Source organism: Heterobasidion irregulare (genome assembly GCF_000320585.1).
Source record: "Heterobasidion irregulare TC 32-1 unplaced genomic scaffold scaffold_13, whole genome shotgun sequence".
Lineage (NCBI taxonomy): Eukaryota > Fungi > Basidiomycota > Agaricomycetes > Russulales > Bondarzewiaceae > Heterobasidion > Heterobasidion irregulare.
The window spans coordinates 1,285,011-1,300,093 of NW_009258209.1; the positions used below are offsets into that span (position 1 = coordinate 1,285,011).

General features: G+C 49.4%; 4 protein-coding genes across 4 annotated transcripts; 2 read left to right on the forward strand and 2 right to left on the reverse strand.

The window, feature by feature from the left end:
- Positions 1-139: 139 nt before the first annotated feature.
- On the reverse strand, positions 140-6,378 carry HETIRDRAFT_331450 (uncharacterized protein; the record flags this gene model as incomplete). Its single annotated transcript, XM_009554683.1, has 29 exons — positions 140-420; positions 478-690; positions 745-833; positions 884-1,231; positions 1,285-1,528; positions 1,578-1,739; positions 1,790-1,965; positions 2,014-2,383; positions 2,440-2,562; positions 2,616-2,745; positions 2,797-2,888; positions 2,941-3,065; positions 3,158-3,198; positions 3,255-3,344; positions 3,400-3,429; positions 3,532-3,953; positions 4,001-4,064; positions 4,115-4,239; positions 4,318-4,437; positions 4,492-4,634; positions 4,686-4,857; positions 4,913-4,976; positions 5,028-5,236; positions 5,285-5,398; positions 5,454-5,718; positions 5,774-5,881; positions 5,931-6,078; positions 6,131-6,219; positions 6,247-6,378. The coding sequence occupies 29 exons, from the start codon at positions 6,376-6,378 to the stop codon at positions 140-142; spliced, it is 4,689 nt and encodes a 1,562-aa protein (XP_009552978.1).
- Positions 6,379-6,971: 593 nt separating this feature from the next.
- On the reverse strand, positions 6,972-7,224 carry HETIRDRAFT_423239 (uncharacterized protein; the record flags this gene model as incomplete). Its single annotated transcript, XM_009554684.1, has 2 exons — positions 6,972-7,102; positions 7,173-7,224. The coding sequence occupies 2 exons, from the start codon at positions 7,222-7,224 to the stop codon at positions 6,972-6,974; spliced, it is 183 nt and encodes a 60-aa protein (XP_009552979.1).
- A 961-nt stretch (positions 7,225-8,185) lies between these two features.
- On the forward strand, positions 8,186-10,591 carry HETIRDRAFT_39297 (aspartic peptidase). Its single transcript, XM_009554188.1, has 8 exons — positions 8,186-8,455; positions 8,505-8,557; positions 8,612-8,906; positions 9,174-9,618; positions 9,671-9,784; positions 9,836-10,095; positions 10,148-10,296; positions 10,357-10,591. Exons 1-8 carry the CDS (start codon positions 8,274-8,276, stop codon positions 10,554-10,556), a joined length of 1,698 nt encoding a protein of 565 aa, XP_009552483.1. The 5' UTR covers positions 8,186-8,273; the 3' UTR covers positions 10,557-10,591.
- A 3,346-nt stretch (positions 10,592-13,937) lies between these two features.
- On the forward strand, positions 13,938-14,207 carry HETIRDRAFT_224607 (uncharacterized protein; the record flags this gene model as incomplete). Its single annotated transcript, XM_009554685.1, has 2 exons — positions 13,938-13,991; positions 14,100-14,207. Coding segments are annotated over 2 exons (162 nt in total), but the record flags the coding sequence as incomplete, so codon positions are not given.
- Between the last annotated feature and the right edge of the window lie 876 nt (positions 14,208-15,083).

The following is a 15,083-nucleotide window of genomic DNA, read 5'->3' on the forward strand; positions in this document are numbered from 1 at the left end:
TAGCTTCTGGGATGTTTTCGATGAGATTCTAGTGGACAGAATACATATGCGTTAGATTTAATAAGCTGTCGTATACAGTAATAGGTATATTGAAAGTGATACATAGGAGGCTGACATATAGTAAAACACAGCATAGCGTTCATGAAAGCGTTAGTAAGTGGACGCGCTCATCGCGAACCGCGAATAAAAGGACGAAACGATGGCCATCTGCCCGCTTGCGGGCAGCGGCTTCTCGTACTTGAACTGCGTAACCTGTGTTCTGTGTCGGAAAAGTTGTAGTAACTATCTTCCAGGCATCGTCATCGGTCACCCAACTAGCCGACTTGGATAACAGATCGAAAACTGTGCCTGGAACGTCAATCGCAAGGACAGGAATGCCAGATTGAACAGCATTCTGGATCTGAACGCCCATTTCAAAGGCTGGAAATTGTTGTGTCAACGAGACGAGCCAGTTGTATGTACTGGCTCTTGACTCACCTCTGTCGATGAACATCTGTTTCGTCTGCTTTCTGAGTTTCTTCTGGTCTCCCGGAAGCACCAAGTATATATCAGGGGCGCTTCCAAGATCTTTCGAAACAACTGGACCTTGGGAAGTCTCAGAAAGTATGGGCGTCCCCGAGGTCGACGCGTCGATGCGTTTCTGCTCTGCGATTTGCTGCTGTAACCAAACGACTAATTCTTGCCGGGAGACTACAGGAAACACATGGGGAAGGGAACATTCAAAGGAACAAGGTGCATACTCACCGTCAAACTCGGTCCCTTTCAAAATACTTTTCACCTTGAACGCTGGTTGGTCTCGCCGCATTTCCCGGGGGCGCGGAAGGACAGTGAAGCTGTCATACTTGTCATAAAAGCCGAAAATCAGGCATACCGGAACACTCACAGTATCCCCTCTCTATGACAGAGTTCATAATGGTTCTCGTGTTCGTTCCCGGGAAGACCTGATTCGTACATCACATCGGCGCTGATGCCATGACGCCACAACAACGCAGCAACTTCGAGTCTCTGACTCAAGAATCCTGGCTGATTAGACACAATGTAGACATCGCATCGCCTTGGACTCCAAAAGCCAAACGAACGTTGCTCTTTCAGCAGGGTTTTGACAGACACTGCTTGAAATGCTGCAAGCGCAATCAGGATCTTTTCCAAGGTGATTTGCAGACCGACGGCGCATACGGCATCACCCTTCGGTTTGGGAGGAGAAAATTGTGACACCATGTTGTCATATCTGCTCGATATGATGAGCATCGTATAGGGTTATTTTTATTTTTATTTGCTTCTTACCTGCCACCTACTGCGAGGATGTCGTGCAATTTACCTCGCTTGACAACTTGGAAGCAAACACCATCTTTGAAGCAAGTGCTACAACTGCCGAGCATCAAGGGGTGGAAATAGATAGGCCGGATCACACCGGCCATGTTCGCATACTGAATGGTCTTCTTGAGGTCGTGGAGTTCCGCAGAGAAGAGAGTCATGAATTGAGGTGAAATTTTTTCCAGTTTGGCGAGCAGAAGGTCCGCATCTTCATCTACAGAGGGTTCAACTTTGAAGTACAAGTACAACATGTTGGAGCTTACCGAAGTCGCTGAGGATTTCAAGTTCATCTACGGTACTCCTAAGCAACCCCTTCTTTAGAAGCATGGACCGTCTTTGGGCCCAAGAAGATTTGGTCTGAGTGATAACATCAACGACATGGTTGCGCATGTCTTCAGGTATCCGATTTAGTGCCGAGTCGATGACTGTATGAACAGATGTCAGTAAAGGCGACTGGTATATTGAAGACTCTTACTCCGGGAATGCGATATGTGTATCTCATAGGTCTGTGAGAGATCAGGAAAAGAATCGAGGACTTCATTGAGAATGATGATAGCTTCCGCAGTAGAGGCGCTTATCCCGTTCGCGACATCCGTCGTGATTATATCAAACACAGCTGCCTTCAATACTTCAGGATGGCCAGCAACCGGGCTAAAAGACTGTCAGTGTTTGGACTAAATCATGTATAAGCTTTATTACCTGGGGCGATATATATCACCTATATGAAATCGTTTGATCCGTCTGGTATTATTACGAGCAGCTAGACGCGCGAAAGGAACAAGGGCATTGTTCGGCAATGATACAACGTCTCCGTGCCGGTCGAGAAGCAGTGCACGACTCTTTTCATCGACAAGGTCCGTGACAGGCAAGAGCAGCGGCGGCTCCATATCTACCGCTCCGTGAAGACGAAATATTGCCGCCAACGTATCGTGAACGACCCCATTGAGGGATGTATGTTCAGGAAAAGTAAACTCTACTTCCATATCATACAGATGCCCCCGAGTGCCTCTGGCAGGTTGATTGAATAGCGCAGCTAGAACGGCTTGGTGGTGTGGAGAATCCGGCTTGGCTGTCGAGCAGATGAGTGGGCAAGCAAACGGAATTCAAAAAATATGCGAAGCTCACTCATCATCCGAAGTGCACCCTTGAAATACTCGTCTTCCAGCCTGGGTGGCAAGAGGTTGCTTTGAGAAAGCTCCAAAGCTGTTGGCCTCTCGGAAGGGTTATGACGAAGTAACCAAGATATAACTGTGAGATTGATATGAGACTCGACCTGCGCACTGATCCAGAAAGGTAGTTACTTTGTCTTTGTCGCGTTCGATGGCTTTCCCAATCTCTCGGGAAGAAGATATCGGGCTTCCGCAGATCCTCGATAACGGCGATCCGCTCTGCACCTGTGGTGAAGGAGTAATTCATCTCAAAGAACACGACCTGCAGCTGCGTCAGTACGGAGAGGGCACAAATTTGGAACAGTGGACCTACGCCCAGGCTATAAATGTCTGCTTTGGTATGATCACGCGGACCCTTCTTATGAGATTGGACCTCTGGGGCAATATAGAGTTTCGTTCCAACCTCTGAAAGAAATATAAGCTGGCTACCATAGACAGCAAGGAGGAGAATGCAAACCCAGAGTCATGTCTGATTCAACAATAGCTGCATGAGGAGACACATCTGACGGATCAACGGCAGCAAGGCTGGACGTTGCAAGCCCGAAATCGCCAACTGTATGAAAGTTTAGTTCTGCAGCCAAACTCAAATTATCACCACGCCTTGCCTTTGCAGTCGCCTTTGCCATCTGGAGTGATACTTAGTCAATGAAAGCAGGGATTATATTAAATGCAACCGACCTATGAAGATGTTGGTTAGCTTGATATCGCGATGCAACTGCAGCGCTCGAGGCGTTAGGCGAGCTCATTTTGATAATCTGAGTGGCAACCTACAATTCCAAGACCAGACATGTGGACGAGGGCGTCCACGATTTGTTGGAAAAGACGCCAAGCGTCGTCCTCTGAAAGCCCTTCAGCAATTCTCTATGGGAAAAAATAGTGAGTACGGCTGATCAGGAGATAACATGATATAGCTTACCTCTTTCAAGGTCTGACGCTCAACAAATTCCTGAAATACGAATAAGAAACAGTCCATCTTCGAAAGGGATGGTCTCACCATCTGAATGTACAACGTCCTCGAGGCTGACGGGGGAGGCGTCCTGGGAAGGACGTCGATCACAGCGTTCAAGCCATTTGTCCGAGCTCCGTGGAAGCCATTCCGGAAAGGCTGCTGATCATCACTGTCGCCATCACTGTCCTCCGTTGGCCCTGACCCTGACCCTGTAAAGTGAATACTTGGGAAGGATGACTGCGAATGACTTCTATCCAAGTCGTCCATGTCAACAGTGAACGGGTCTGTCGAGCCATTATGCTTGTGCTTGCTATTTGGCACCGAAGTCATCCCATCGGCCGTACTGCCCGAGTCTCCCTCTGAGTTCGAGCCATAGTCAGACGCGGCAGCGGATTCGGGCTCAGATAGCTCAAACCAGGTGGTATAGTACCGCACGATGAAGCGATGTGATAGGCGACTTAAAGCGTTCACTTCCCGAAAAATCCTGTTCTCTTTTGTCGCCCGCAGCTTGACCTTCTTCACTGCAAAGCCCTCAGTCCACTGATTATCATAAGTGCAAACAACATACCGGCATAGATACGAGAGTCGATCTTGTTGCGAGCTTTGACCACTGAGCCGAAAGCTCCTCGACCCTGGAGAGCAGACATAAGCGGAATATATCGGGAGGTGAAAATGACCGTACTAGTAACTCTAGTTCCTCCCAATCTTCTTTCCACCTGCTGACGGGCTTATTCCTGGTGATCGGTGCGATGAAATAGTCGATCTCCGGAGAACTGCTATAATTGTGAGGCACTGGGGTCCTCGGGTCTATATTTCGCGGTGAGTGAACAGACAGATACATGCACGTGCAAAATATACCTATGATCGCAATCGACGCGGAGCGACGTTTTCCATGAAAGGATGTCTCGGAGAGCCCTGTGAGGAGACTGAGGCAGGATACATGATTATTCTTTCTGGGAGAAAGCATGTTCAATGCGTGGTGTTGCGAAGTTGAAGTTATTGATGCTTAAAGGGACGGATAAGGCGGCATAGAGGATGAGCAGGACAATGAATACGCACAATGTTGCAACGCAGCTCGGACATCGGCAAATCGATCAACAACGTCAAGGCCCAGCAGCATCTGCAAGTATATGACCCCGACGCAATGTATATCTCGACTACGGGTATAGATTAGAGTCGAATCCATCGCATCCTTTCCTAGCCTTCAAGATCGTAATTTAGCATTGAAGAATACAGCATTAGAGACACCTTACCAATTCTCGGGTAAGCGAAGTTCGTTGATAACCATTGAAGTATTCGGCCCAAACGGATTTGACCTGTGAAGGTCCAACAGACGAACGTAGTACGCGACCTTCCCCACCTTGACCAACTTCGACTGCCCTGGCTGATCCCGCTTAACAAGCCCAATGAAATGCACAGAGAGACCTGGAAGGTATATTGAATATCAGAAACTGTATAATCATTTGAGAAACCCAGTCACCTCGATGAACAAGGTCTGCTGCATGCACAACGTGTAGCGCTTTGAGGATTTGCCCAAGATAATCCTGGCGCAGAGTTCAGCGTGGGGTGGTGAAGTTGACAAGTAAAGCACTGACAGTGGCGCGTTCCTCACGCAAAGCCTCGCAGTCCTCGAGCACGTCTCGCAAAGTGAGAGCAGGGCGTTGCTCCATGAGAATCGCCAGCCGAGGCGGCCCACTTGATTGTGGCGTTGTCAATTTAACGGCATAGATACTTAACAAGTTGTCGTGGCGGACTGAAATCACACGCTGGATTTCAGTTTCCAGTTGCTTGAGCTTCTTCCGACCTGAGATACTTGATGAGGTGCCAACAACGCAAGTGATGGATGACGTACCTTGATTTGTTGTATAGTAATGGGAGTCGAACGTGACAACATGCACCTCGAGTGGCAAGGTCGCGTTGACGTCGTCGCAGATCGGGTCAGCAAGATAAACAGTGCCCAAGCATTCTGAATAGCTAAAAATCAGATCTTTCATTCCCAGAGCTGCCCGTTCCCTACAAACCTTTGTGAGGATGGAACATCTTGACCGTCTGGAATTGAAGACCATTGATCTCGAGAAGGCAATCAAATGACTGTGTGAGGGTGTCCTCAGAGGACGAGGGAACCTCTGTGGCGTCGGACGGCGCTCGGTCGCGCGCCTTGAACTTCTGGCGCTCGGCTTGCTGGCGCTCAGCGTCGAGACGTATCTGCTCGTTGAAAGCCTCGGCGAGCTGTCGTGTGCGTTCTGCTTCTTCGTGCGCCTGTGTTTCTTCGCGCTCTCGTCGGGCCTTGACGTGGAATTAGGCAATTTGAACAAGCGGGTATAGTCAAGAACGCACACACCCTTTCTTCGTCCAACGCGCGCCTGTTCATCTCTGTGGCAAGAGAGCCGATGACTTCTACAGGTGGTATCACGTTGGTAGCGACCCAGTCCTGGGAAAAGGTGACGATCTTCTGGAAAATAAGCATGCGGGCTGCGCATCCTTTGCGCACGGCTCACCTGAAATACCATTTCCGTCCCTCTGTGATTTTTCACCTCCGTATGAATAGCAGCGGACAATTTCGCGACTTGATCGGTGGAGAGGCCCTTAATCGGATGTTGAATAGTGAATGTAGGATATGCATTGGTCGGATAGGTCTTGGGAAGTCTGGGTGGACTCAACGTGAGTCACGCAAAGAGGAAAGATTGGCGGCGCGCACATGACGTGTAGATTGAAGTAGATCTTGTCCGCATGTTGAGGGTCTGAATGGGGGACCTTGATGATAAATTCAGGAAGCCTTGCGGCAGCCTAGGATGGCGCTTCGAGTCAGTTAACCGGTTTTAGATAGACGACAGGACGGTAACGCACTTTCCATGCCTTTGGAGGCGGACATTCCATGAAGTCGTCTGCATAGATAGATTTGAGGACAGTGATCTCGAGTTGTTGTAGTTCCTGAGTAGATTCCATGCTTTGAGGCAATCGGCCTGGCAAGAGATATGGATAGAGTTGAGTGGTGTATCCAGCAAGTGTAGTGGATGCGATGCTCAAGAGGAGAGGGCCCAGTGGACCTCAGCAGCTCAAGCGGCCATGGCTCTTTGTTCTACGATAGGCGATGAATGTCAAGAAGAGGAATTGCCTGTGGTCGTACAGCAAAGGATGCAATTTGAGGCGCGTTCGCAGTCCCGCATAGCACCGCTGTCCCCAGACACCCTCATGATCACTTATTGCTCGACCGCTCTGGTGTGACGGATAGTTTCCCCAGCTGGAACAGAATAAAAACGGCCATAATTCTCAGGATTATATGACGTACTGAGTTATGCCGTCAACATAGTTCACTGCCCATGTTTACTTGGTTCAAGGGCGCCCTTAGATTCTGAGGGGTGGCTTGGGGCTTGCCAGTGGCTTGCCTCATTTTCACCACGTTTATGGCGCAGTGACGCGTCGACGTCCTCCTTGACATGACTCACTCACAATACTAGACGTTCCCTTGCCCGACTTGACGCACATCTTGGGGCTCGGAGGGTCCTAAGGAGATGTTTAGATCAACTCAATGTTCTTCACTATTGCCATCGATTCCACACAGTGTCTCTGGTGCGTGTTATGCAAGGACTGTGTCTATCCATCTTCTCTCCTACAAGTCCAAGTCGGTGAGTCTTTCGGCAAATTTTGGCGACTAATAGATGTATGAGAGCTGTATAAGGGGTAAGCGCATATCAGTATCCTTAGACATATAAAAACGAGAGTGACTTTCAAGGACAAACCTGCGTTCGCTCTTCTTCCGCAGATACAAATAACTCGATTGTCACTGGGCATCACAGGCTCGACATCACGCCCGAAGTGCACGTTTTGTGTGTCGGGTCAACACTAGTTAGACGTGTGCATCTCCGTCCACTCAGTCGAGGGGTTGTGTAAGTCATCTCCCATCAATTATGATGCTATTCGCATCTTCTAACAGAAGCGACCTCGCCTCTCTCCTCACGCCTTGTTGACGTGTCCTTGGAGATGATATTTTGGACGGCTGCCCATATTGCTGTTGAACTGCTTTAACAACGTATCCGTACACTCCGAGGTCAGCTTCCTTTGGAATCCTTCCAGTATCTTATCTCATTATCTTTCTCTTTTTTGAACCTGACCTAGATGTTCGTTTCAAGATCGAGCTGCAATTTATTGTCGATATATTCGAACCGACTAGGCAGCATGAAACCTGAGAGCATATCACTTCTGTATGAAGCCGCCTTTGGAATCGTGATCTTCACCCCACTCTGTGAGGCATAGATTGCCTCAACTCACTCTAAAGATTACTTCATGTGTCCGAAAGTTTCGACAAGGATGCTGTACTCTATCGTGGTATTGGCCGCGACATCGATCAGAGCGCCATACATCTATACGCTGATCAGGATCTTGTTGAGATTTAATTTACCATAAGACTCCAATAGCTCGCGCCCAGGAACATTTCGAAAGCTGTCAATTGAATGAAGAGTGGTAGCAAGACGCTCGAAGTGATGTCCTTATTTGAAGCCAGATGTTCATCGAACGTATAATTGGGTTCCAGACGTATCACCTACGATACTGGCGTATACAAGGCAGTATTGGCGTGAACGTCGGTAGCGTGCCCACTGCTAAAGCAATATACTGCAGTGATCTTAGTGTTTGAGTTAGCGAGCGCGGCGAGCGCCCAAGCGCCCAAGCTCAAGTGATGATGCGGGTCACGGGCTTGTACATATTGCCTTACGACGTCTTGGCAGTGGCAGAGTGAGGCTCCCTTGGCTCTATCCTTCGTCTTGGCCATGAGCGGCATACGACCTTGACGGCCTTATTCCTTTCTCACTCTTTCTTCACCTTCTTTCATCTCGTTGTTGGGCATGGTGCCGTTCTTCTGCTTCGTCGCTGCAATCTTCTTCGTCTCTGCTGCCGCAACGCCAATAAACCATGCGAAGAGGCTTGTTGACGGTATCCATATCCCTCTGGTCAGGTACCAGGCGGCGCGAACTCAAAGAAGATCACAGAGGGCGGGAGCTATTGGTTTGGGTAATGTCGTAGACGTGTAGGTCAATATCAATCGGTTTCGAAGCGCGCACTTCAACAGTTACCAGAACCTACAACGTGCTTGTTCAAATTGGGTCAACCAGGACACCGCTGGTTCTCGGTGCGTGGTTTCCATCTTCTTTTGTACGCGACTTCCTGATAGTCGGCATTCCAGATACTGGCTCTTCAGACCTCTGGGTTCTGTCAGACGCGTGCAAGTCCAATTGCTCGTCTGCGAAGGTCCCCCTCTACCCCATCTCGACATTCAAGGACACTGGACTCGACGTACACCTTCTATACGGGGATTCCTTCACCGGAACACACGCGAAGGGCCCAATCGGAAAGGACACAGTGGGCGTTGCAGGACTTATACTCCCGGACCAATACTTTGCAGCGATATCAGACACAAATACTAGCATCCTACAGACGGGTTCTGCGGGAATATTTGGTCTCGGTTTCCCCGTGAACAGGTGAGTTTTGGTGTTTTGGCGATTGGCATGGACGGCCATCTTTATGCTTCAGGCCTGCGAAGCTTTGCATGGCTTGGAGCTTCGAACTTCAATCGGGTCGAGCGCTTGTCGATGTTTCCTAACATCTTTAAGCACTCATATGCATCGCCCGGATTTTCCGAGCCATGCCCTCCAACAATATGACATTTCTTCTGCGGGAGAGTCAACATCTGTATTGTGCTTCTAAATTTTGCTCTTTCATCCCTATTTTGCAAACGGGGACGCCAGTTTCCGCTCTATGACTGACTTGGTTTACAGTGTTATATGGAACAAACTTCTCAGTGCTAAGGTCAATGGAGTTTCAAGACGATCTACAGACTCTTCGATCGATTCATCGTTCGCCTCTCGAGTCTTTCCTGACTTTTCTTTTGTACACCCTGCATCCGAGCTGCAATCCCGACAATCATTCACCATCACTGTCCACGATGTACTTGAGACATTTGAATCCAACGGCCCGCTTGTCTCTCGGCTCGCTACACAGGGAAAGCTCGCGGCACCCCTTGTGACCATTACATTACAGCGGGACACAGTCGACGTTGGAGGGAATTTAGGCATGCTGTCTATTGGAGAACTTCCGCGAGGCGTGAAAGCAGATAGCCTGACGTGGGTGTCCTTGCGAGGATATACTACCGCTGAGGGAGGTTTGCCTGCTCCTGCTGAGTCACCTAATGAGGTCAGTGACGCGTCGCAGCGATGGGGCTTCTCTGCTGATACGCACTCACAAGGTGTATCCTCTGGCATGGGAAATACCGATCGACGATGTTTATTTTGACGGCCAAAAACTGCCGAAATCGAATTTAACGTCATCGAAGATAAGCTTGTCTGCACTTGTCGATACTGTAAGCTCCTTTGTTTGCTAGCAGGATAACGAGTAGTCTCACGCTTTCTAGGGGAATTCCTTAATTCGGGGCCCACAAGACGTCGTGCAAGCAGTGATGAGTCGATTGGGCAAAAACACATACCCGTGCGGGGAGGCGCACACGCTCGCTTTCAAAATTGGTGGGAAAATGTTCAATGTCGACCCTCGTGATTTCGGCTCGCAGACATATATCAACTCAGTCGATCAGTGCTCTCCGAATCTCGTTGCAACTGATCCGCCGGGGGAAGGGTTTCTGTACAGCTGGAGCCTAGGCGATCCTTTCCTCAAATCGTGAGTTGCATATTCGACATAGCTATTGATTGGACTTACTTGGCAATTGAAGTGCACTCGTCTCATTCTACTACGGTAACCTAACATATCCATCCAAGGATGCTCCTCGCATAGGCCTATTGTCGACTGTGCCGGATGATGCGGCCGTGCAATTGCAATCTGCTGTATCCGCAGCTGCTTCATCGAATGGAAATCTTCCTGGTGAGTTCTCTATTTTCTCACCACTCGGGACGAGCACACTTCATAGCATTATGTCTGTAGTTGTCTCTCACTCGGCTCCTTCGGGAACCCTTGTCGCTGCAAGTACAAACACGCTGGGTGTTGCACAAGCATGTGCGAGTATGTCGGGATCCAATCCGAGACAATCGTCTGGTACAGTGGTCTTGATTCGAATCAATGGGTCGTTCTCATTTGTGACGGTGTTGTTCTTGATGGCTTGTATGCTAGTCTTGTACATATAATCCACTCTCTAATCCAATCTAACCTGAAAAGCTAGAAGGTTCAGGGTAGGACAGGGGTATGGCAGTGTTTATAAGAGGCCGTAGGTGAGCATAGGTGAGGGTTTTTGTGGTGAGGGCATGTCATATGCTACACATAGACCAGCAGAAGAAGAGGGAAGCAGTGCTGCCTGGGTCACTGCATGGACCGGCAGAAGAAGAGGGCAGCAGTGCTGCCCGGGTAATTGTAAGGACCAGTACAAGGCAGAGGGCAGCAGTGCTGCCTGGGTCACTGCATGGGCCAGTGCAAGGTAGAGGGCAGCAGTGCTGCCTGGGTCACTGCATGGGCCAGTGCAAGGCAGAGGGCTAGATTGCAATGTGCATATCGCAATAATTGTGGGTCACTGCATAGACCAGTACAAGGTAGAGGACAGCACTGCTGCCTTGACCACTATTTGGACCAGTGCAAGGAAGAGGGCTATATTTATATAAGCATATGCAATATTTTGCAATGTGCTTATTGTAATAGTTGTGTGATTGGTGACATTTTAGGTATGATTTACCATATACTGTTACTGAGTAAAGTGAGGTGATGACAGTTAGTTGAGAAAGTAAGGAGACAAAAGAATAGATCTCTTTGTTTGAGGATAGAAAGTAATTTCATTCTAACCTGAAAAGCTAGAAGGTTCAGGGTAGGACAGGGGTATGGCAGGGCTAAAGAGGCCATTGAGAGCCATCCATGCCAATACGCGGTGTCGCGCTCGCACATTGTTAGGCATCAAATAGTGATGGTAGAATGGAGGGCAGAATATCTGACTAGAAGAAAGAAAAGAGAAACAACCTGGAAGGGACAGGACATTTAATTCCGATTTTCTACATATTTTTCGAGTATTTTACCACTTAAACTTGATTTCCTATCCCTTTTCATACTTATAATTCGCTTTTGGGACAGATTCCAGAGCCTAGGGTCTATTTCAGAAAGGGCTAGACCATGGCAAGACAATAAGGAATGGAAAGAAAACAGTGGAATCTGGTAGAATAGAAGGGAGCTTTAGTGGAAGGATGGAGAATGTTTAGGAAAGGGGCAAGGTCTAGGGCATTCCAAGCTGAAAGGAGGGGAAGGTTCTGAGCAGTTCTGAAGGAAGCTGAAGGAATATTCTACCACATTCTGAGCCTTTCTTTTACTTTCCTTTCTGTTCCTCTGCTTTCCTCCTAATTCTTTTTATTTCTACAGCATTCTTTGTGACTCACAATGACTCTACTCAGCCTGTATATACTAGGAAGGAGATTCCCACTTGAAATAGTATATAAGGAGGCTGATTGTCCTGCTTCAGGCAGAGACCATCTCTCCCTCTTACTTTTACTCAGTCAGTCAGTGCCAGTCAATAAGTTCTTTGAGTGATATCAGTTGGAGATAAGCTGCAAGACTCGTAGGGATACTAGACGAACTAGTAGCTCGCCTTCAATCTGTGTAGCACCTCAGCAACTTGAATCACAAAGTTCTCAAGCCTCTCCTCATTATTCTCAACATTTACGGAGTATTGTCTTTGTTAGTGGTCCGGCACCACTTCAGAAATTCGCTAAATAGCTCAAGATATTCTCATCGTTGCCTATAACTGTGACCAACATCTGTGTATTGTGCCAACACCAGAAGGTATCATCTAGAACAGCAATCAAACGAACACTAGGTACATCCGGAAAAACAGGAAACCCCGATTGTATCTAGGGGAGAAACCATTCCTCACCGCGACATAATTGGAGCCCACCGCGAGGGGAGTATTGTTGCCGACATTCTAGGCTATATACCTTCACATCGTTGAGGTATTCTAACCTGAAAAGCTAGAAGGTTCAGGGTAGGACAGGGGTATGGCAGGGCTAAAGAGGCCATTAAGAGGTGAAGAAGCCACCCATGCCAATACACGGCTGACATGATGAGCCTGTCCGCGGCTGGAGAGGCTCGTCATGTCAGCCACGTATTGACAGGGCTGAGTCCCGATACGCGCCTGACATGACGAGCCTCGCTACGGCTGGAGAGGCTCGTCATGTCAGGCGCGTATCAGGATTCCGCTGTGCCAACAAGCACAAAACCTGCACAAACTCGACTCTACATGAATGAGACAGCCTACGAGCATTAACCTTACAGATGCCTGTGCTGTGAGTATGTTCTTATTATATCTTATTGTACCTTTTATTTCTCGCACTCGGCTTTGCAAACGGACGATGGGCCTCCGCACCGCCGAGGGCATGTACTGATACATGATGTTTCCTTCTCTTTTCCTCTACTTCTACTATCTACAGATCCTCGAGGGACTAACCTTTCCCTTCCCGACCCCGTCTCTGTCCTCGTCCACGCCTACGCCCCCGCTCAGCGCCGCCTCTTTCCCCTGCGCCGCCACGATGTCTAGTAGTATTACCGACACTTTTGAGTCCACCGATATCCGAAACTACTGTGTTGCCAATTAAATGCAAATATAAATATGAAAAAATCCCTTCTGTAATCTTCATACCCTGCTTCAACTTTGAGGCCCAGAAGCAGTGAGATTGAATCAGGGGTTCAATAGATATGGATTTAAACAGTCTACCCCCTAAAACCAGACTGTGTGAAGCACAGTCTGGGTTTTGGGAACCAAATCGGAGGTTGCACACAATTCTGTCTGATTCAATAGGCTTAAAATGTATTTGTCATGGTACCCTAATATTTTCATTAGTAGACATGGAGTACTGAAGATGTTATAGGCAGAATACAGAATTGAGGGAAAACCTCAAAAAACCGAGTCTCCAGTCCACAATTGTCCTTTTATTTCCATTGCAAAACTAATAAAATGCTCCTACATACACTACCTTTCAGATTATACCCTAATTTTATTATTTGGATGAGGGGATCCAGAGATATGTAATTGTTTGTGATGTTGAGGGTATTTTGCAACCCGGAGACACAGTTTAGTCAGCATCGGGAAAGGGCGGCACACAGTCGGGAGATTGCGGGCGCACAGTTGTCACACTGTTGTCACTCCACGCACAGTCTCTCTGCTGCGCCACACAGTCCGGCCGAGACCGCACACAGTCCGGATTTTGGCGCTGGTTCAGCGCCACACAGTCCGGATTCTCGGTGACAGTCCGAGATTTGGCGGTGAATCTGCGCCACACAGTCCGGCCGTGCCGCACACAGTCCGATGATTGTCGCGCCACACAGTCCGACTGTGTCGGCACACAGTCCGACTGTGTCGGAGACAGTCCGAGTTTTCCCTCCGACTGTGTCGGCACACAGTCCGACTGTGTCGGACACAGTCGGAGTTTTCCCTCCGACTGTGTCGGCACACAGTGCCCTCCAACGTCTCGTGATCAAGCACGCCGCCACGTCGCGTCGCGTCGACCCTCCCCACACCTTTGAACATCGAGCGCAACATGCTTCCTCAGCCGAGGTCTCTTTGCTCTATCAGGACATTTTGGATTTCATCAGTGAGCTTTTTCTTCTTCTGAACCCTTCCTCTGCATGCTCTCGACGACGCCAGCAGACAACAGATGCTCAGAGAAAGTGCGCACTGCTGATATCATTTTTTATTACAGTTTGCAGCTACAATACTCCGGGCACCCACTCCATGCTCTCTCCAAACCCTCTGCCATCTCCACTGCCATCTCTTTTCTCATCAACATCCACAACATCCGTGTCGGCGCTGTCCTCTTTAAATGACTGCTCTGCGCCCACCCTGTCTCACGACGCGTGGAGCAAAGCGACTATCTTATCACGCAAGGTTGAGCACATTGAAGAGAAGAACAAGGAGCAGATGGTGATAGAGGCAGAGGAGGGACAGCGGCTGTCGAGAGACGAGGGTGGAGCGACGGGACGATGGTGACGGGCACACACTCGTCGAGCAGGCAGAGCGGTACGACGGTGCGTACCTCCTGTCATCGTCCCCTCCCTCAACATCCCTGCCTCGAACCCCTACACACTCGTCTTATCACCCCCTTGGTTCCTCCTCGTATGTGTGGACCGACTACTCCTCCCATCCGCCCGCCCCTCCCTCGACTTGCGTACCCTTGACTGTTCGCACTCCCGCCCTCGATGCCACGCACACCCGCCACCCAGTGCGCTCGACCGCCACCTGTTGCACCACGACAAGAAGCCCAAATTCGCCTCTTGCGCGCTCCAACACCTCCGCGCTGATGCTCTTCGCCTTCCCAGTCCTCCACCATGCTTAGCCCTGTGGACCATCCACTTCTCCATCCACCCACGACTCGCTTGAAACAATGCCGGATCAGCTCAATGTCGACACTTGGTTGCAGGACAAAGTAGGACGGGAATTGGCGGCGCGCTGTCCAGGGCGCCCAGTCGCTCCACGCGGCGTAAAAGTGCCGGTGGACAAGTTATGTTGCAGAAACGGCCGCGTGCTGTCTGCGGCAGCCAGGCTCCCCACAGCCCAAATTCGCCGAAGGTGAATTTGGGCTTGGTGGGGAGCCTGGCTGCCGCAGACAGCACGCGGCCGCCGACTTCGTCGGCCTCATTTCCTTCCTTCCTCCTCTCCCTCTCCTCCTCTCTCGTGCTCTTGATGC